The sequence below is a fragment of the Dermacentor variabilis genome, chromosome 5 (genome assembly GCF_050947875.1).
Source record: "Dermacentor variabilis isolate Ectoservices chromosome 5, ASM5094787v1, whole genome shotgun sequence".
NCBI classification, from domain to species: Eukaryota; Metazoa; Arthropoda; class Arachnida; order Ixodida; family Ixodidae; genus Dermacentor; species Dermacentor variabilis.
Genome location: NC_134572.1, coordinates 15,597,274 through 15,618,081, shown reverse-complemented (window position 1 = coordinate 15,618,081; position 20,808 = coordinate 15,597,274). Strand labels below are relative to the sequence as shown.

The 20,808-nt window shown below is 42.0% G+C and overlaps 1 protein-coding gene across 40 annotated transcripts in view; it reads right to left on the bottom strand.

Moving 5' to 3' along the window:
• LOC142582290 (cytoplasmic dynein 1 intermediate chain 1-like) overlaps nucleotides 1–20,808 on the bottom strand; it is a 102,764-nt gene that overhangs the window by 43,784 nt on the left and 38,172 nt on the right. For 5 of the 40 annotated variants that reach the window (XM_075691814.1, XM_075691821.1, XM_075691840.1 and 2 more), the window contains 5 exons: nucleotides 10,938–11,138; nucleotides 9,615–9,771; nucleotides 7,346–7,445; nucleotides 5,107–5,232; nucleotides 4,373–4,519 (listed from right to left, as the gene is read on the bottom strand). In XM_075691814.1, coding sequence (XP_075547929.1) covers nucleotides 4,373–4,519; nucleotides 5,107–5,232; nucleotides 7,346–7,445; nucleotides 9,615–9,771; nucleotides 10,938–11,138 — 731 coding nt within the window. Of the gene's footprint in view, nucleotides 1–4,372; nucleotides 4,520–5,106; nucleotides 5,233–7,345; nucleotides 7,446–9,614; nucleotides 9,772–10,937; nucleotides 11,139–19,426; nucleotides 19,481–20,767; nucleotides 20,786–20,808 lie in introns of all 40 variants that reach the window. The other 35 variants (XM_075691800.1, XM_075691802.1, XM_075691808.1 and 32 more) reach the window with 11 other exon arrangements.

Genomic DNA, 20,808 nt, shown 5'->3' with positions numbered 1-20,808 from the left:
CAGTGGCCATGCAGACAGTGGAGTTTCGTACATGAAGACGGCTAGGAGTGGACCTTGGCATCGTGCTCAGGAGTGCCGTGTGGCGGTTCGTAAGAGCCATTGATTTTTTCTTCCTGTTTTTCACCGCCGCAATTATCAGGGAGATATGCAACGGCACAAATAAATATGCATGGATGCATATTTATGACGTCTGGCTGCTAGGTGCTGAGCCAAAAGGTAGTTAAATGTGAAATCCGTGAAAAGGGAGGGGAAAAAAAAAAAGAGAAATTTGAGCCGCTGTACTATGGGCTGCTGCTCCAATAGACGCCGTGCACGAACATGTCGGGAAAGTGAGCGCTCATTTCCAGCCATCTCCGCGCGCCTCTCTCCCATCCCCTTTCCACCCCTCTGAGCACGAATGGGCCGCGCCAACTGCACTGCTTGCGATTGCTTACATGTAGGTAGCTCGCTGGCTCCTCAATCGGCGCAGTTCATGCAGTTCTGCAAAGGGCTTAATGGCTCGCGTTTGTCTTTGTTGGATGCATTGAAATTCTATCTGACCACATGATTGCTCAGCTTCGTTTGACCAGCAGTTTGTTTGACTCGCTGCCGAAAGGGAAGATGGCTGATCTGCCCGCAGATCGTCGGCAATGCACGACGTTGACGGTGAAAAGAAAGTACATGGCTATAGATTTGAAAACTAAGTGTATATAACTGATGAGGCGATCGTCGCGAATGTGCTTGCATCAGATAGCGACGACGCGGTAGGGTAAGCTGCCTCAACATTGTACTCACAGGAGGCCCAGCAGCAGATTCAGTCCCTCTGGGGCTTCGTTTTCGTGACGAACCAGAGGGACTGAACCCGAGGGACTTCCGCTGCACTACGTGGAGTACCTGGATGCCTTGGAGAAGGATGTCAGCAAGCTTTATGTAAAGCATGCAAGGTTGACGGACATAGGGTTTTCTCGTGCAAACCAGTGAGAAGTATGTGGCGAGATGCTTGTGACGATCTCGTCTCAGCATTTCTTCTGGATTTTTCAAGCTGACAGGCTGCCGTAGCAGCCTTCTTGCAATTTTTAAAAGGCTCCTTTTGGGGCCATCAAAGCGACACCTCGACAGAGCTCACATATCCCTTGCCACCAGTGACCCTTCTATACAGTTGTTATAGCGGTGCCATTCTATAACGCCGATAGCCGCGACTTGTTACATGCGATCGGAGCGCACAGGAAGCAGTTAAACAAGTGAACCCAATCAGCACCCGGATAGAGGAACGTGGTGGCGAGGGAGACTGGCCCTCCCACCACAGTTTTCTCTCATCAGCTCTGCCATCCTCATATTTCAATTTTTTCATGCAACCCGGTTATAACAATGGAATTTTCCTGGCACTTTGATGCCAAGAAAATGGTTTTAGGCGTTACTTGTCTTCCCGATTGTGTCTGAACTTCATTGAACTTCACATAAGCAGTGAACTTCACTGCTTATCTTCTCTGCTTGAGCACACCAACGATACATTTGCGCTATTTTTTCAACTGCGTCGGAACCTCTCAGTCAATGAGAGAACGGTGAAGTCAGAAGGTCGGCCCGGAATTCGCCAGTACATATGGGACAAAGTGATCAAATGAGGTTACAAATTATGGGTTTTGGCAGATTCGGAAATGGCGCACACTGTTCAGTTCAGCGTATATACGGGAAGGCTTGAGGCACCTAGTGTGTTTGGCCTTCGATGTTGTGATGTGGCTGTGTGAAAACTATGTTGGTCAGGGCTACATCACTTTCTTGGACTATTTCTACACATTCACATATTTTTTTGTATGTTTATTGGAGGGCAAGACACTTGCGTGTAGGACAATGCGATAAGGTCAGAGTGGCTTTCCAAGTGAACTCAAAGACACTCAGTGGGAAAAGAAGGCAAAAAGAGAGGATGTTCGCTGGCTGCGGGAGCATGATGTTTTATACCTGCAGTGGAAAGATAGGCGGGTTGCGAACATGATGTCAACAGCGTACACAGCTAACAAAGAAGAAATAAAATAGACAGTAAGTGGACAGAAGTTTCCGTGAGGAAGCCGGTGCTAATCGATAAATACAATATGGGCTTGCTTGGAGTGGATAAATCCGACCAGCTCATTGGATCCTACAACGTTCTTATGAAGTTTGTGTGTTGGTGGAAGACCTTGTTTTTCCACAGTATCGATATAGCTGTACCCTCTTTGACGAGTATTGTCAGCAGCATCCCGAAGTACTAGAACTGTCGAGAAGTTTGCACTTCAACCAGTTCACATTCAGGCTGGAACTAATTGAACAGCTGCTGGGATATGATCAGTCACATCTTGCAGACCCCACAGTCGCTCCTGTAGTTCTCTCTAGGAATGCACCACAGGGTCAAAAAAAAAGAAAAGAAAAGAAACTAAACTGTGCTACAAGAAAGGTACCGAGGGTCCCGTTGCAGTCTGACTTTGGGACCCTCATCTGTATACTGTATATTACCAATTAATTGTATTTAAAGAATAATAAATTGAAACAGAAAAAAAAAAGTTGAGAAGGCAAATGTTTTTTAGTGAAATGTGCAGCTAACCTATGCTTCACCATACAGAGGAACTGCTTCGCATGGTGGCATGATAGGCACTAGGGCTGATGTTTTCCTTTGAATTTAAAAGTTTTTTACATACAGAGCTTATATTTGCATGATTATTGCATATGGCCCTTGTGTTCGTAATACAGTTAAACCTCGATATAAGGAAGTCGGTAAAATTGGCAATTTGCTTCGTTATGTCGAAATTTCGTTGTATTAAAATTCGACTTTTTATGTAATTAAGTACATTGCTGATCGATCTTTTACGATCGATTTTACGATTAAGTACATCGCTGATCGCCCCCGCACCTGACAGCGTCGCCCGCACTGGGACGACGCAATGATGCAAAGCGCCGGCAGCGTGGAGCAAATGCTTCGTCTGCCTCTCGCTCCAACGGGTCATCGAAACTTGAGATTACGCAAACTCCAGCACTAAACTTGCAAGAAAACAGTTTACATGATGCCACGCTTTCTTGACACTCCCACTTTTTGCACATGTGGCATGTTACCTATAAAGCAGGGTGCGTGGCTGCGTGCGCGCGAGCACCAGAAATCGAGATGCATGCTAACTTATCCGCATGCACACCCTCACGTGCGCTTGACTGCTTTACCGTGGGCTCCCTCCCTCTTTTCCTTTGCTCGCGGGGTAAGTGCACAGCGCTCGTGAAACCACCTTTTTCTTGTCTCACCCTGGCACACTTTCACTCGCACCTAAAGCACACAGTGCGCGGGGCGCAATAGGATCTTATTGCACTTGGACTTTGTATGCACGGAACATGATGTGACGTGTGATCTGAGAGGTATGTTTGCAAGCAGCCCCTTGTAATTCAATCATTTGACCATCTGCGTAGGTGGAAGTTTCCATTTATTGTCACAGCATCCCTTTGCAGCTGCAGTGAAATTTTGTTATATTGAAATCACATACAAACTTCGTTATCTTGAGGTTCTAAATACATGGTGTTCTACGGTCAAGGGGTTATGAAAAGTAAGATAGCTCGTTATATCGTGAATTTCGTTATACTGAAGTTCATTATACTCAGGTTTAATTGCGTGTATTTATGATCTTTTTTATGTTTATTTTGTGCAAAGCAGCAGTGATGTTTTTATCAATCCTCGTTTTTTGTCAATTTTTTGTTTTGATAATTTTTTCATATTATATTTAATAAATATGGTGCTTAAAATTAATATCGTTGGGAAGATAATTTTTTCGTCTACAATTTAACACCATACATTTTAAGAGCAAGCGTTTTCTGTAGCAGGAAAAAAAAAAGATTTCCTAGACTACCCAAAAACTACCAATTTTCCCACGGCCACGCTAGTGTTTAATGTTGAGACAGATTGTTAAATTAAGTGAATTTGATAACTGTGTCATACATAGAAGTATTTATCATATATTTTGAACATTAGCTATGCACATTTGCTTTTCCTAGACAGTGTATTCCTATTCAGTTGAATATTAAGTGCCTTTTACCAACCTGCTTTAATTCCTCCTTCCCCTATAACGCCATATTCCCCGAGATTATTATAAATAAATAATGTAAATTACGCAAGTGAGTGCACTGATATGAACAGGATAAATGAAATAGGAGTGCTATAGTGAGCAGAAGGAAAGGTAGAGCTAGGTTTCTGTCTTTTGGCATTAGACTTTCCACCTTTTCCATAAATGCAGTGTTCTAATACTACTGATGCACTTTGATTCGGTCTTTCAATTCATTCCTCCAGTTACAAAGCTTCTTGCACAGCATGCTGGCACTGGCTTGCTGATTAAGTGCATTGTTGCCTCTCAAGAGGATCATGCTCCACTGGGCCGCAGGCAATCCTTACTGTGTGTGCGGCGGCCGAAAGAGGACTCCGTTGAACGGGCGTTCGCCGGTTATTCCGGTTGTCCCAAAGTGCAATCTGGCCAGAATAGGTGCCTCCAATGATGAGGTTCGGGTGGAACTTGGCAAAGCATGCTGACACCACTGCAGACTGCAAAGTGAAAAGATGCACAGTACAGTCGCCATCAGACTTAACCTGGACAACGGAGATGCATATCGATCAGCTTAACATTAAAACACATGAGCTTCTAAATCCTTTGAAGGCACATTAAGCTAGCACATTCAAGTCGCCAAACCAAATATCTCCAGCACCATCTGCAAAAAATCATAAAGGCACTGAGGTGTGTTTTGGTTAAGTATGACGAAGCATGCACATTACTTAACCCAGGCGCTAAAGCAACGATCATCCATGGCGTAAAGGGTATCTTTCAGAATAAAAATGCTACTTCAACAACCAAGTCCACGAGAGTACATGAATTTGTGAGATATGGCAAATGTTTAAAAACGGACAATGACTGGTTGATGGGCTTTAATATCTCAAAAAAACACAGTGGTTATGAGATAAATTATAGTGGGGGGCTCTGGGTTAATTACTGTGCCTCCCACGTATAGCCCGCTCCCCCAACTACAACAGCCCAGGGAAAAAAAAAAATAGCAAAAAACGAACACAAATAGCTGCATACAGGCTATGACAGGGCTGTATACTGACAACAATTTGTGAATGCGACACATACACACCTGACAGTGAAAGATATACTCAGGTGTGGTTTTCTTGAATTTCATGTTCCATACAAGGCAGACGCCGTCAGGGTCATTCGGAGAGTCGTAGTTGTTCCCATATGATGCCACGAGAAGCTCCGGAAACTGCAGAGTATTAAATCTCTATTACCACTCCGTGGATGTTCCGGCATGCTTCGGGTGAACTTGTGCCCATGCAGCATAATATTAATGGCCAAATTCAAACAAGAGTGTTTATTGAAGTAATGCAACTTATTTAGAATCTCTGAAGGATGCCATGACGTAGAGGAGTCACAGTTATCGTATGAAACCAGTTTTGAAATTGTGTTCTTTTTTAAAGTTAATATTCTGATATTTCATCCATTTACAAATACACATTGGAAATCAATTATAAAAAAAATAATAGAAAGAAACTGAAACATTCTTCAGAGCTAAAAAAAAACTTCCACCCCCACTCTTCATAGTTCTACTATTATAATCTTGGTACACCTACATTAATAATGTAGAGGAAACAGAACACAGTAAGTTTTACAGACCATTACATATATTGAAATACTTTATGAAGAATAGTCTTTCACCTTAATTCCTTGGTTAAAGTTCCAAGTAATCCCATACCTCACACAAAAAAATGCTGTCTACACAAAAAAGTGCCACCTGCAAGCTTAGGATGCAGTAAACCTTGTTCATAAGTTTTTGAAAAAAATGCTAGAAAAGACATACTAACCGGAATACATACGATTCGATGTAACCAAAAAATTTCCACAGACTCTACTATTGTTGACACCTATGTAATGCAAAGCGTTGCTCGGATCGTTGCTGCACCAGACACTGAGGAGCGTTGAGCTGGTGGTGCTCTGGGGGGTCCAAGACGCGTTTTGTTGTTTTTATACTGCATGGTGTTTAAGAGGGCAACAGGAAATCTAAACGAAATCGAGCTGGTGGACCACACGGGATGCCAGAAGCGAAATGTGATGCCCACATCACGCTGCCTGCAACAGGGATTATCGCCTACTAAAACTGCGACTGTACTTATTTTGCATAAAAGGTCAAATTTCAATCCGATTGAATTCCGACATAACGAAGCAAATTGCCAATTTTACAACTTTGTTAACCCTTTGAGGGTCAATGACGTAAATATATGGCGCCGCGAACGAACTCCAAAATGGTTGATGCTGTATATCTACGGCGCCGTCTGTACATTTAGAAAGCGCGCCAATTTCCTAACTTTTTCTTTTCTGTGATGTGCTGCCACTATGTGGGAATACAGGGCATTTTTGTCGCGCGCCTCCCTCTCTCACTTTCCGTTGCATGGTTTGATTTCGCGCTAGTTTGCTCCCGCGCATCTATATATTACCACTCGCGCATTGGCGCGCGCACGCGGGAGGCGGCTTAGGTTTTGTTCCGCGAGTGGTTTTAGCTTCTTGTGCTTGCAAAACTGATGGCTATCTCATTACTAATTGCTCAAAGGGCGAAGACTTGTTTCTTGCTCGTTTAGTGCTCACAGGGGTGCACATAGGAAGGATGCCGCCGTGCATGCATTTTTTTTTTTTTGAGGCTTGCAAAAACTAATTGCCTCTGGTTGGCGATAAGATGAAGATTAGCGGAAGTTTGTCACACGTTTTGCTTTTTTGATGGGCACACAACCACACAGTTTTCTTAAAAGCACACACCTACACAGTTCGATTACGCTATGGATGTACATATTAGTGTAAGAACAGGAACATACGAGTCTTGCGAAATATTCTCGTGTGCGCATTTTCGAAGCCTTGAACTATAACAATGCATAAAATTTTCAATTCTTATGGGTTTATTTCTTTTTTTTATTGTTGCTGTTCATGAATGAAGAGTACATATATACCAACGCAAAATATTTTTTCTCACTTTACGGTCACCTTAGAAAAAATTACGGTAAATTTTTTTCGAAATAACTTTCTAAGGAGAATTGGAATCTGCAATAAAAAAAAATCTACCCTCAAAGGGTTAATCGAGGTTTAACTGCATTCTAATTGTACAGTGAAAGTTTACTTGGGAATACCTAAGAAACACAAAATGTTGTGCAGCAGCCTGAAATGTAGCAGCCAAAATCTTAAACATTTTAAACTTACTGCAATAAGAAAATAAAAAGCGAACACATGACAAATGCATAAGGTTAGCTTTAGGCACTGACGAAACAAACAATGTTTCTTCTAAGCAACTCACTTGGCACTAAGGCATAAAAGAGAGCCATGACAAAGAGCACCTGTGAAGACCAGTCGAAGCTGGTGACAATCCTGTTCTTGGACCACCGATCGTCTGCGAACACCCTGTTCAGGGACAACTTGATGCCACTTTTGTCATCACTGGAGAAAAAGAGAGATGAGGAGCACTGATATTGATCTCTGAAGTGCAGCATGCAGCTTACAAGCTCTAGTCATAACTGTCAAAAATGATGGCCTGCATGCTAATTTGTGTCTATGCCACTCAATCCCAGCGGTACAAGGCAAATTGCAACATGATGGAAGTAGCAGAAAAATATTGCCCGACCCCCACTCAGTAAATGACAGTCATGGTTGACGGATCTTAAGATAGTTAGCTAAGTTCTAGATTTTTCTTTTGACATTATTTACTGGTTATAAAGGGAAAGTTAAATGAACAGGCCATTGCTCTATAAGGACACCACATGATTGTGTCAATGCACAAAAGTTAGTGCCAAGGTTTTTAGGAAATCCATTCAAGTGGTCCACAAAATGCACCCTAAATACAAATTCCCATGAACATGTTAATCAGCATGCAGTAATCATCCCACTATCACTTTTTGAGAATAGCTGTATCGTAGGCATTAGATAGTAGAGAAGCACATGTACTGAAATTACACAGAACATGGCTCTGTGATTTGTTAGTAATTAATGACATAGGTCAGAATTATGCCGACACGTTTCTTTTCCTTGTACACATCTAAGTCTTGAGAATGCCATTTAGAATGTTCCTATAGTTATGCGTATAGCTGCAAGAAAAAAAGAAAAATACCCGTTTAATGTCGTGGTGCGTGTTCTAGTATGTAAACAGCTACTTGGAAAACCATCACCCAACTGCCAGTACCACTCAGTGCGAGCACATGATCCAAGCACATGATAGGAGCACGTGAATGCAGCAGATGCATATGAAAACATTATGATAAAACTGGATCAATGTTATCAGTAAGCTTCCCAGATTGATGAAGTGCTGTCAATCTCAGGAAGACCATATGCCTCAGAGAACTGCAACACATTCCCAATGGTGAGCTGCAGACAGATTTATCTATCCTTATTAAAGCATGTAGGTTAAACATTTCTCATAACTTAGGGTGTATTGTTACAGCAGTCAGTTGTGACTATAATGTGCCAAAACATTGATACAAAAATTGACAGGAAGGTTTTCAGAAGTACACGGGTGTGTAGAAGCTATTAAAGTTTGGCATAAATTCCTGCACTGATGTACTATACTTGATTTAGCTAGTCTTATCTAGACTTATATTTGTATGTGCCATGTCTAGATAGACATGGCACATAAAAACACCATTTCCATGAGCACCTTAATTGCAAAATTACCTGTATCACAAAGGGGACAATGTGGCCTAGCCAGCTTTTGAAGTATTTTGAGTGCCGCTATAACAGATTTTACAAAGAATGCGTCTGTTTAACAAAATAATCTACATGCCCTGGCCATACTTTGGGCTTTTAGAATGAAGTTATTTCAAAGCACTTGTGTACTCTGTTGCAAATCTGCATTGGCAACATGCATGTCTATTCGAAAGGTAAATTTCTTCTAAGATTAGTTCCTAAATATGCAAAGGTGATGCAATCCACTAAGTGTAAGACTCTTCTAATGTAAGACTCCCTTTGTGGTGGACAACTGGCCGTAATTTTGTAGCCATGTCTTCTCTACTGCTATTACCTTTTGTGCTTTGTCAGTTTTCAGAGTGAAGCTCTGCCTGGGTTATCAATAGAATAAGCTGGCCGTGAATGGTCAATGATAAGAGTAACATAAAATTGAGTGGAACACGTCGCTACAAAGTCAAAACCCTGCTCTACCACAGGATATGATCCTGGTGCTGAAAAACGTCAAAGTGATCTTCCTCCCGCTGATTTATGCCGCAATACTACCGCCATGGAATGAAGGCATAATAGCATTTTGTTGAAGTTTAACAGTTTGAGAATGATGCATCTGTTTACAACTATCTCAGCATAGTAAGGAGAAAGTTTGATTTGTTTCAGTACATTATTTTTGCTTATTTAGTGCTCTATAGGTTGCAATGTTTATAAGGAACTGACCTGTATAATGAAAGATATTCTGGGTACCACTCACTTTGTTCTCAAGGCGCTTGATTGTATGCAGGCTAATTAAAATGACATGTGGTCTCCAGCATAGTGCTTCTGCAGAGACCACCACCCTTTCAAAACGTCAGCAAACTCAACACACGAGATGGCACACAAATGACAAAATAATACCAAACAAGTTCAGTGCCATTGTGGTGAGGATTGAGAGCCCACCTGTCCTGCTCTTCTGTGGTACCACTGTAGTCGATGCATATGTCCACATTCTCGCATAGCGCTCGCTCAATAACACGTGAAGAGCGAGCTAGGAAGCTGCGGAAGTCGTCGCTCAGAAGGATCTGCTGCCTTTCCTCCTCGCTCAGTTCACGAGGCACTGCGAGCAAAGGCAACACACCTCTCAACACATGGCACTTGCTCAATGTACACGCCAAAACAGCACATAAAAATGGAATGCTATGCTGAAAATAATGATGTTTAAAATGTATTACATTGATCCTGACACACTTTAGATTGGACCTTTGCTGCAAATTTGAATATGTACAGAATAATTTAGTGAGAAAAGGTGGAAGGTAGACGTCTGGGTGCTTGCCGTCAGTGCCAGTATGCCTTCATGCAGATGGGTTAACTTCTTTCGTTGTTTCTGACATTTTATATCATACATATTTTTTAAGTGCCTGGACGGGTACTTTCTAAAGATGTTCTCATACCTAATGCTCCTGTAGACAATTAACGTATAAGTTCACATTTTGTAAATTTGACAAAACTTACTGATGAATCAAAAATTCTTAAGGGGTCCTGAAACACTTTCTTAACTAGTCATAGAATGATTTCACTATTAAATGACGTTGCTTCATGAATCTCCTGCCACAGAATTTTTTTCAATCCTTCAAGCGCAAGTGTATAGTTAGACAGGTATCGGAATGAGTGGCTTTCTCTCTCCCTTCATTTCCACTGGTGGGCTAGAAGCTACACAGGGGAGAGGACAAGAAGGTGCAAGGGGGCAATGTCCCGCAGGCCCCACCAAAAGACGGCTCGTGGTGGTACACTGCGGCGGCTGCGTTATCTATGCTGTGCTTGTCAGCTCGGAGGCCACGCCCAGCAGATGCAGCAATGTGCAACTGTCCTGTGCAGACCAGCATCGCAAAGACGAAATGGTTTTTCTGCCTTTTTAAGATCATAGACATACATACTTTTCATTTATTTAACTCAAATGAGCACTTAGCTACTGTATTACAGAGAGTGTTCTCGCAATCATGAAATCAGCCAATAGCTGTTGTGGGCCCAGCTGCTTGTGATGACGCCGCATGGCGACAATGCGGAAGTGAGAGCAGGCGATTTTTTTCTGCTTTTGACACACAACTGTTGCAGACTTAAAACACTACACAATGAGAAAACGGCAAGGCGCATGTCGCCTCTCGGGTCGCTCATGCCCCACCAGTTACCTACCATGGAGCCAGAAAGCCTAGTTTAGATATCACCTGCCGGGGTTTGTAAATCCCAATGCCAGACGAGAACTTTCATGGCTGCCAGCTCACCCACCTTTAGGCTTGTCCTGCTCCACAGCTGGTCGGTGACCATCAGCAGCTCCCTCAGCAGGCGTCTGGGCAGGGCGCACAGGCTCGATGTGGGGCAGACCTGTCACCTTGTGCTGGTGTGGCTCATGCAGGGGTAGCGCTCCCTCCACCACCGCTCCCAGTGAGGAGCCGTCTTCCTCCGCTAGGACGTCCCCAAAAGCCAACACTGCCCGTGAACAAGCACAGCCCAAGTTCAGTCTCCCAAATGCTGCACCTATGAGCTGCACTACCAGGCACTGCCCTTCCTGCCTGTGATTTCTGGAGGCGTATTCTCGATTGACTACCTTAAGCAACGCTTTAAGAGCGACGCGGCATCCAATGTCACACACCACTGTAGCAGTCACAATTTCTTGACACTGTGAAGTTCCTGACACCACTTTCATTGTGTACTGTACATGTAGGCAACAGGGAAAGGATGGTGACAATGTTTTGCTTCTACTCACAAGTCTCTTTCGATACACCTACACCAAAGTGGCTTGACCCATCAAGTTTCTTACGGTTAATAAAGTGATGCTGCAGTGCTGTTGCATGCATGGGAATGCCAGGGAATGGCACATTTCTTGGAAGAGCCAGGTTACCTTCAAACTCAAAAATTAAACAAATGCATTCATGCTGTAATGTGCATTTATCTAACACATATAGTGGTAGCAGGATGCTCAATTTCGAGGAAAGACAAGAAGTCTGTACGCACTACGTGTTGGTTTAGAATGTACCACCCTTGAGTAAACGTTACTGCAAAACGTAATACAAGAGAATGAAGACTTTCATTCATGAAGGCTTCACTTAAAGAAAGCTTTTTTTTGCTTAGTCATGGCCATATTTTAGGCTAAGCTAAATTTAAGACAATCTGAACCTATTATATCCTAGCATTCCCATGGTACAGTGGCCTTTATAGGCCAACAGCAACAATACTTCACTTTGGTTAAATTTGTTTTAAATGAGCATTACACACTGCTGAAGCAATTTTGACAAGGCTGTAGGACTGGTAATTGTTTATTTTTTTGTTGCCAGCCTTTAATCAGAATGGTATGCCAGCAGATGACACAGGCACCTCGTGCTTAGTGGATACGAGGCATATCCCAGACTATGACCTCCAAATTTTCAGTGTGCAGCAAAAACATGGAGGTCTCCCACACTTAGTCACTGTGCTGATTTTTAACTTTCTGGGTTCTGCATGATTTCTGTCGAGCAGGAGTGGCAGAAATGTTTAGTTTTGGCATCAAAAACATTTATTTTTGCTGGCATTTTGCGACATATCCCACTTTATATTAAAAATAAAATTTTGCATGGAGGCTGCATATTATGTGGTCCAAAATTTCATAGCAGTTAGTTTTTTAAGAGGCTTGCATGGTAGCACCATGTTCCTCTCCAAGTATTATCGTAAGAAACTGCATGGTTTCCCTAAACTGCATTCACTGCGAGTGGTATGTCAAAAGTGATCGTTTGAAGGTGTTATACCTCAAGACATTGAATTGAATTAATTCTGGGGTCTAACGTGCCAAACCAAAATTTGATTATAAGGCATGGGGGACTCCGGATTAACTTTGACCTGATTAATTTTAATCTTTAACGTGCCTCAAATGCAAAGGACGATGGATGTTTTAGCATTTCGCCCCCATCGTAATGCGGCTGCCACAGCCGGGATTTGATCCCGTGATCTCGTGCTTAGCAGTGCAACACCACAGCCGGTAAACCACCATGGCAGGTCCTCAAGACATTTATGTTCAAGAGATGGTAAGGAGGGACTCCAACATCTAGTGTTAACTAAATTATCAGTTTTAGTATTCGGTATCGTAAGGCATATTCAAGAGGCCTTCTATGGCACCAAAATCGAGCAGTCGCCAGCCTGGATCCTTGGTAGCATTCATCTCATGCTGGGCATGCATCAACATGAATAGAGAAAAGTGCCGAGTGGCATTTCAAACCCAAAAACAGGTGGTGGTCTATGATAATCACCTAATGCGACATGAATGCCAACCACTGCGCATTGCAGCAACACATAATACAAAGCTTCATCTATGCCTAGTTCAAGAAGTACTGTTTTCTGAACTTTGGTTTCACTCTCATGTGGTGCCACAATAAAATTCATTTTGTGCAGGCCTGCAAACCTGGCACACATGGTAGACATTTGAAGCTGCAATGATGCGAGTTCTTCACATTCAAGTACAATTTATTAAATACGAGTGCAATATCACAAGGTTATTGACAAAAGCACATCGCTAGCCTTTCAGGTCCAATATATGGTAAGCGATTTTGCATCCCTGAACCAATAAAAGCTGCCATGAGCTCGCACGTAAATTGGCATTGCTGGTTAAACTGGCACGAAGTCAGTAATCATGCTGGCCTTGGCTGCTCCATGTCTTGAATGCCCAGTAAACTTCAGAAATGCACTTATTGAATAAGGTGATGGAAATTCCAATAGCATTGCAGCACATGGCTTGTTTCCCTATTTAAACTTTTCACAGAGATGTAGGTTTGAGTGGAAATTTAAGCTTAATCATTGTAAAATGTAGCTAAATCCAGCAATTACTGGAGAAATTAAAGAGAAAGGAATAATTCACGTATGGACATGGAATTCCACTGAGACACTATTCAAGAGGGGCTACAAGAACCACTATGCACAGACAACCCATATCTAATTCCCTTGTATATGGACTTTTGCGCAATAAGCCACAAATTATGCAAACACACAACTATGCATTAATTAAGGATACTGAGCTTGAAGCACGCACAGGGTTACATAAGCCATAGTACTACAGGCTGGGCTGAATATGCTACTGAAAGTCAGAAAATGCTTTTATGTGCTGCTTATGGTAAGAATGAACAAATATATTGCTTCAAACTCCATGCTCTTAAAAATATTTTGGCAATGATCTCTTACCATCATCAACTGCAGATATCCATGGGGCACATTTTTGGAAAGAAGAAAAGGTGCTTTAGAGACCCAGCCAACGGCCATATTGTCACAAAGATACAAAAAATATAGGCATGCTTCTAACTGGACATGCTGTATCAATATTACTGAGTCAGATGAGGTGGTGTTGATTCATAGTTATTATGGCGGCAGTGCGACTGAGACAAGGACATCACAAAAGAACACAAGACATAATCTAAATAATAGAGGGCTTTAGGCAAGAGGATGCAAATGCCATGCACTTCATTTACATATGCAAACCGCTTGTGTTCTTTAGTCTAGAATGCTTTGAATGGATCCTGCGATTTTACATGCCAAAACAACGATTTGATTACGAGGTACGCCAGTCTAGAAAGCTTTAATAACAACGAAGAGACCACTGAATAGGCGTAAACTGCATTCCATACCATATTAAATGTAGCATTGTTTGATAAACGTAGTTATGAGATTGAATCATGAGCCCAACAAAAGCTTTTTATTGTTGTTTTTGTGGTTTTCGATGTGAATGACTACCAAACATTAATGTGTTCCTGAAGATCGCCACATACACTAGAAAGACACAGGTTCATTTAGTGTTTCTTGCAGTATGGCACAGCGATCAAATGGTGCCAAGCTTGTATTGCTGAACGTGTTTTGAATACAATGCTTCTTTAAGAGTTTGCTCACTGGTTTATCTACATGCACATTGCACAGCGCATCATTTGTGGTTTCTTGCAGATAGGATTTAGTGGAGAATAAGTGCCATCTACTGTCCCTTTGCCATGTTCGCATCTCAGCCGCTTGTAATAACCATGCTGGAGCAACCAAGACAGCATTGACACCCTTATCCCCATTTCTGCTGAGAATGCAAGCACTGTGAATAAACTAATTATAGCAAAAAATTATAAACAAGCAAGTAAAAAGATCTAACAAGCAACCCTAAGGGCGCTACACAAAATGACAAGCATAGCAAATGGAAAGTGCATTACAGAGGAAAAAAGTGTGCAACTACATCGGTAGCAGAAGGCTCCTGATGGCAGAAAAGCTGCTGTGGGACTTCTTTCACAAACAATCTACACTGCAGTTGAGCACATGAAACCACACCGCTTACTGCTGCTGCTGTTGTCTACATCGGCAATGACAAGGTTTCACAAACATGCTGTTGTGCCAGTAGAAAGTACAAAAACAAAGAATGAAAAAAAGAAAGAACTAAGAAGAAAGAATATGGGCAGTCTAGGAGTCTTCTTTGACCAGTTTGCACCTCTGTTGGATGACTGATAGGACTTCCCATCTCAAAGCTACACTTATACTCTGCGCGTGTATGACATAAGCTGTAGTCACAAGCCTTCGATTTTTTCAGCAATTGAGGTTTTTATTTTACTGAAATCTTAATATAAAAGCAATTTTCGTTTTGCTCTGTAATCATGTAGCCATTGTGGAGACGACTCACACTTGTGTCTTCCACACTTTGAAACAGAATGCCATGGCTGTCAAATTTCTAGCAGATGTCCACACTACTAAGGGCAGCTGAGATATGGTAAAGGCTCACACTCCAGGGGGTGGCAACTGTCTTGTTGAAGTTTACAGAATGCTATAAAATACTTTTACTAAGCCTTCCACAAGCATGTGTTCATATAAACAGGTAAAGTTACTTGCTTCTGCAATGTTTCTCTGTGTCATAGGTGATAATTTACCGGCAGATGCCACCCAACAAGGTTACCATATGGTCAGTAATAATGATAACAGATTTTGCCTTTTAACGATTTCCTAGGATTATGGCAACGTTTTAGTGTATAGCTACTTTTTGCAGATTTTGCTTAATGGAATGTTTATATAGCAGTTCAACATGTGGAACCAGGCAAAATACATGAAAACTTAGGAAAGCATAAGTAAAATATTGTAAATATTGATACAGAATGCAATTATGAACAGCTGCAATCTATGCGATGCATAAATGCTGAAAGAGACCAATGTACACACATTTTCTTTCATATGCGAAAGCTGCAAATGTGAAACCCTGGGAAGTACTGGAATATGCTGGAAATTGACCAGTATCAATAATTCGCATAAGAATGATTGAAGTTCAATTACAAGGGCAGTCCACTGTACGGGAACGTGCACTACCATGTCGCTTGTGCTACAGGTATTGCCACCTGCGGGTGTGGGTACAAACATTGTTGAGGCTCTGCAAGCAGAGAAGAACCTAGTTTAAGTGACAGTGCGCTGTTCTAGGACAACATGTTGTTGGGCTAGTTGGTGCAATGCATTAAGAAAAAACCAGCTAGTTGGTTTTTTCTTAATAGTTTGCTGTTCATTGCAGCATTCACCGGCAAATAATTCAGAGAAATTCTGTTCTTGTCATGCAATTGTAAAGTTTCTTCTAGCTGTGGAGTGCACAAATCAGTGAAACTAGTAACCATGCCTAGATTAATAGAGCAGTTTGCTGGCCGAGTTGGTGCATGGTAAGGGTAAGATGATTCCAGCAGGTGAAAACACATGCTCACGTTAATGTGTTTTCATATTAAAAACTTAGTTGTGTTAGACGATTGCCTAATTTACTCCCACATAACATCCAAAGAAGACCAAGTTACGTTAAACATGGCGTATAAGTAGTGTTCATGCCTGGTGCACAAAATGGAAAATGAAAATCAATCATAGCAAAACATCACTTATAAGAATAACAAACAAAATTAAAAATATTCTTCCATTTGGCTGCAAAATCGAAGAACAAACTAAAGAAAGTAAGCCACTTCAAGTATCTAGGCGTAACAATAGGTGAAAACCTAAATCGGCATAGGCCGAAAACTAAAGCAGGCAACCACAACAGCGAAACTAACAGCCGATTTAACCCTTGTAAGACCAACCTTGCAATATGGCTGTATCGTGTGGGACCTCTTCACAAATAACCAGATAGTAAGGGTTGAAAAAGTACAAAGAAGGGTGGCTAGATTCATTCTGTCTAGATATAAGTCCACAGATTCAGTCTCGGGGATGTTATCAGAACTTCAGTTACCTCAAATGCTAGAGAGGAGAAGAGCTGCTAGACTTCAGTTCCTCTATCATGCTTAACAACTGAATACTGGTAAGTGCAGTTCCAAGACAGGACAAAAGAAAGACACAGAAGCACAGTACAAGTGCTATACTGTGCTTCTGTGCCTTTCTTTTGTCCCGTCCTGGAACTGCGCTTACCAGTATTCAATTGTTAAGCATGAACCAGCTAGTCGAGCAACAAATTTTTTTAAAGTTCCTCTATCTTTTGCAGGGTAACTTTTTTAACTTGAACACTAGACTTTACATAAAGCAGCACTTGGCCCGAGCATTGAGGAACAGTCACGATTAACAGCTTACACCTTTCCAAGCTCGGATCAACACATTAAAATACTCATTCTTCCCATGAACAATTGAAGAATGGAATTCGCTGCCACAGCACATAACACAGACTTTATCAGTTGATTCGAAAAGTCTATACATTCTTACCTTGACGTACCAAACTAACCATGACAGTTCTTTTGTAGTGAAGTTCTACTACACAGAAATATTGATATTGCTGTATGTGCTCCTACTGCTGCATTTGTATTTTGTTTTGAGCAGCAGGTTGTGCATATTCCCATTTTCTTTTGTATGTGTATGCCTAAGGCTGTGGTTGGCAGTGTATATTATGCACAATAGCAAATGTTTACTACCCTGCAACAAACCAAAGATGGGCTAACAGTATTAATAAATGAAATGAAACTTCTCCCCATCTTTTTCTTTTTATTAGTGCCCGCCCGCGTTGTTTGCATGGCTAGAACCATCTTACCCTTAGAATGCAATGCGTCAAGAGATATATTTCAGGCTCTGTTAAAAATATGTACTAGACTATGCAAAACATCCTACACAGAATCCTCGCAGGCACTACACAGTCCAATATTTGTGCATGGCGCTTAGTGTTGCACTAAGCTAAGATCATATAGTTATTTATTACACTGCCTAAAGGGAAATCTGGTGCCATCATCTTTGTGAGTTTCTCAAAGGACACTGTGACACTATGGGAATACTGGAATGTAGAAGATTTGGCTTGTCTTGAATGTGGCTAAGGCATACAAGAATATGATCTCGAGCATCATCAATTACTGAGTAAATATAACTTTCTTGGAATTAAGCAATTGACAAGTCTTGGTTCTGCTGCCAGTCAGCTTGCATTTATGTTTACTCGCTTATTATATAAAAACTAAATGAAGAAAACAAAGGCATATGATAGAAAGCAGCACACCATGACTGCACAACCTCTCTTCCCTTCTCATGAATTAACGAACAGCTTTTCGTGCTGTTTCCATACCTAGCACAAGCATGAATGTTTTAATAACAAAGCCTTATGTGATAACATAGCAAGAACGGCATCTTAAACACTATTATAGTACAGACTAAACCATTGCGGCATCAAGCTATCCTGGCTCTCCATGCAAGATGGCACTCGAAAGTCGCCATTTCCCAGCACTCCCATGCATATAACTGCGCTGCAGTGTCACTTTTGCCTTAGGTAATTGCAAGGAACTCTATGGCTTAGTGACCACTACCTTCAATCTAGCTTCAAGAAGCTGAAGCAATGAGTACGTCCTGTCATTTGTTCTTGAAACTTAAGCATTTAGTGGTTAAATCATGTCCTGGTGACAAAAGAGGAGAGAACACAACAGCATTTCTTGGTGGGCATGAGGCAGCAGCAGTAGCAGCAGGCAATGGTGTCAGTGCACTTGACTCCTAAGAGCTTCCAAGTGCTGGACCCCAGCATACGCAAGCTGTGCACAATGCGAGGACTGAACAAACGGACATCAGAACGAAAGTGGCAGCAGTGTCAACACAAGTTCAAACACACTATTGACCTTAACCACATTCACCACAATACTGTGTCACATACGTTCAAGCAAAGAACAAATGATGCCTTAGCAGCATAACTTAACGCAGCCTTCCTATGAAAGGACCAGCTCTCTGAGCTAGTAAGACCACAATTGAAGTGCAAAATAACAGCAGCTACACTGAGGTCTTCACGGAAGGGCACCTCTAAATGCGGAAATAATAGGGCGAGGTCAAGCACGACACAAGGGAGCTTGGAACACAAGTGGAACAATAATACTGAACACGCACATCACACACAAGGAAATCAGTGCAAGCCAAGAAATGAAAGGCCAGTTAACCTGCAAGAATGTGCCAGTAGAAAGATGACAACAAGTCTAGCAAGCAGGCAAATATGAGCAAAGCCAGAGAGGCACAAGGCATAAGCACATAAGCACAAGGGTGGGAAAAGGTTGCTTTCATGGCGCAAGCTAGAGTTCTGGACCAGAATGTGTGGTAGCGTACAATGCAACGATTCAGTTCATGCAGATGCCGCATGAAGAAAGAAAAATGGGGAAGCCAGTCAAGGTTAGACAGAAACAAGCCAGAAATGACAATCCAATCTCAAGGAAGAAAACAAGAGGCTGAGCGAAGCAGGGCATGAGCTCACAAGTAATTTAACTGAAAGGGAGAGAAAGAGAAAAAAAAAAGAATATAGGCACAAGAATGGCGTGCTGGCCAGTGGAACCTACCTTGAAACTCGTCATCCCACTCTATTGCGGTAGGAAAAACAAAGTGACCGTCGTCTTTGTGAGTTTTTTGTTGGGTATGGATAAAAAGGAATGGAAAGAAAAGAAAAAAAAGAAAGATGCAAGAAGACACGTGTCAAGGTGTTGGAATGGCCCCAGACAATACAACCACACACTTACATTAAAAAAATAATAAATAAAGACACTTGCGGAACGGTCACTGCTGCCTTCTCGCTCTAATGGAGAGAAGTCAGGGGCCACCGAACCAGTTAAGAAGCATCAAGAAAGCTGGAAATTGACCTTCTGGGCACAGTCAGCATGCAAAAATTATTATTAACAGTGCATGTTCCTACTGGATTTCACTGGAATGTCAAAGGCCTCATAACAAGGTTAATTCTCAGCCAGCAGCGCCATGAGACAGTAGGTGCTGGTTGCCAGAAGTTGCAGAGAAGCACTCATCAAACTGTAGAAATGATAAGGGGGCATATAAAGTCCTGCACACAGATGTCACCTAAGGGAGATGAGATCACTTCTCGCCATCTGTGAATGGCAAGTCATATCTTAGCCCATAATGCAAGGCTGGACGAGCTAAAAGTAATTTTGAACAAATGTTTTCCGATTGTGAAGCCTAGGTCTTTGGGAAAATGTGCTAGTAGGTAAGAGTAGTGTGGACAGACATTAGCAAAACACGAAGGAAAAGAATAATCAAATTGTCAGCTTCTCTAGCATTACTTGGCAGCATCAAGCGGGACAAGCCACTGATGAACATTTTTTGTTGACAAGTAACACATCAGAAGTGTGGCCTGTTTCAGAGGCATAACATTAACTGTTGATTGGTACCAAATGTCACTGGCAGTGCTACCATGGAAAAGAGGAAACACAGACCAACACACATTGTCTGTGTGCAGGACACTTCCTGAGTTTTCGACAAAGCTCCACAGGTCTGCCAGAACTAAAAAAGTCAAGCTGGGTGCCGATGCAACATGATTGAATGTGCAGAAAAAAAAAAAAGAAAAGCAAAACGAAAGAGCAAAGCAGCAGCAGAGCAACATAAAATGGAAACGGATGAAGTGAGCGTAGTCAATGTGTAAGCCAGTGAGCTGAGCAGCGTTGGCATGAGCTTGGTGTAAGGGAAGCCTGCACAAATTCTGGCAGATGAATAAGCAAAGTACATGTGAATGCCGACAATGCAGGCTGAGCAGAGGTTCTTGCAACAAGGAAGTGACTGATGATGAAACGATGGTGATGCCTCAAACAGCAAGTTGAATGTAGTTTGTGATCTTCCCCGCCCAACCAAAATGTGCAATGAAACGAGAGGTGCAGAGAAGAGGATTGAGAACGTACCTTCATCCCAATGTATCACTTTAGAAGGGACAGGAGGAAAA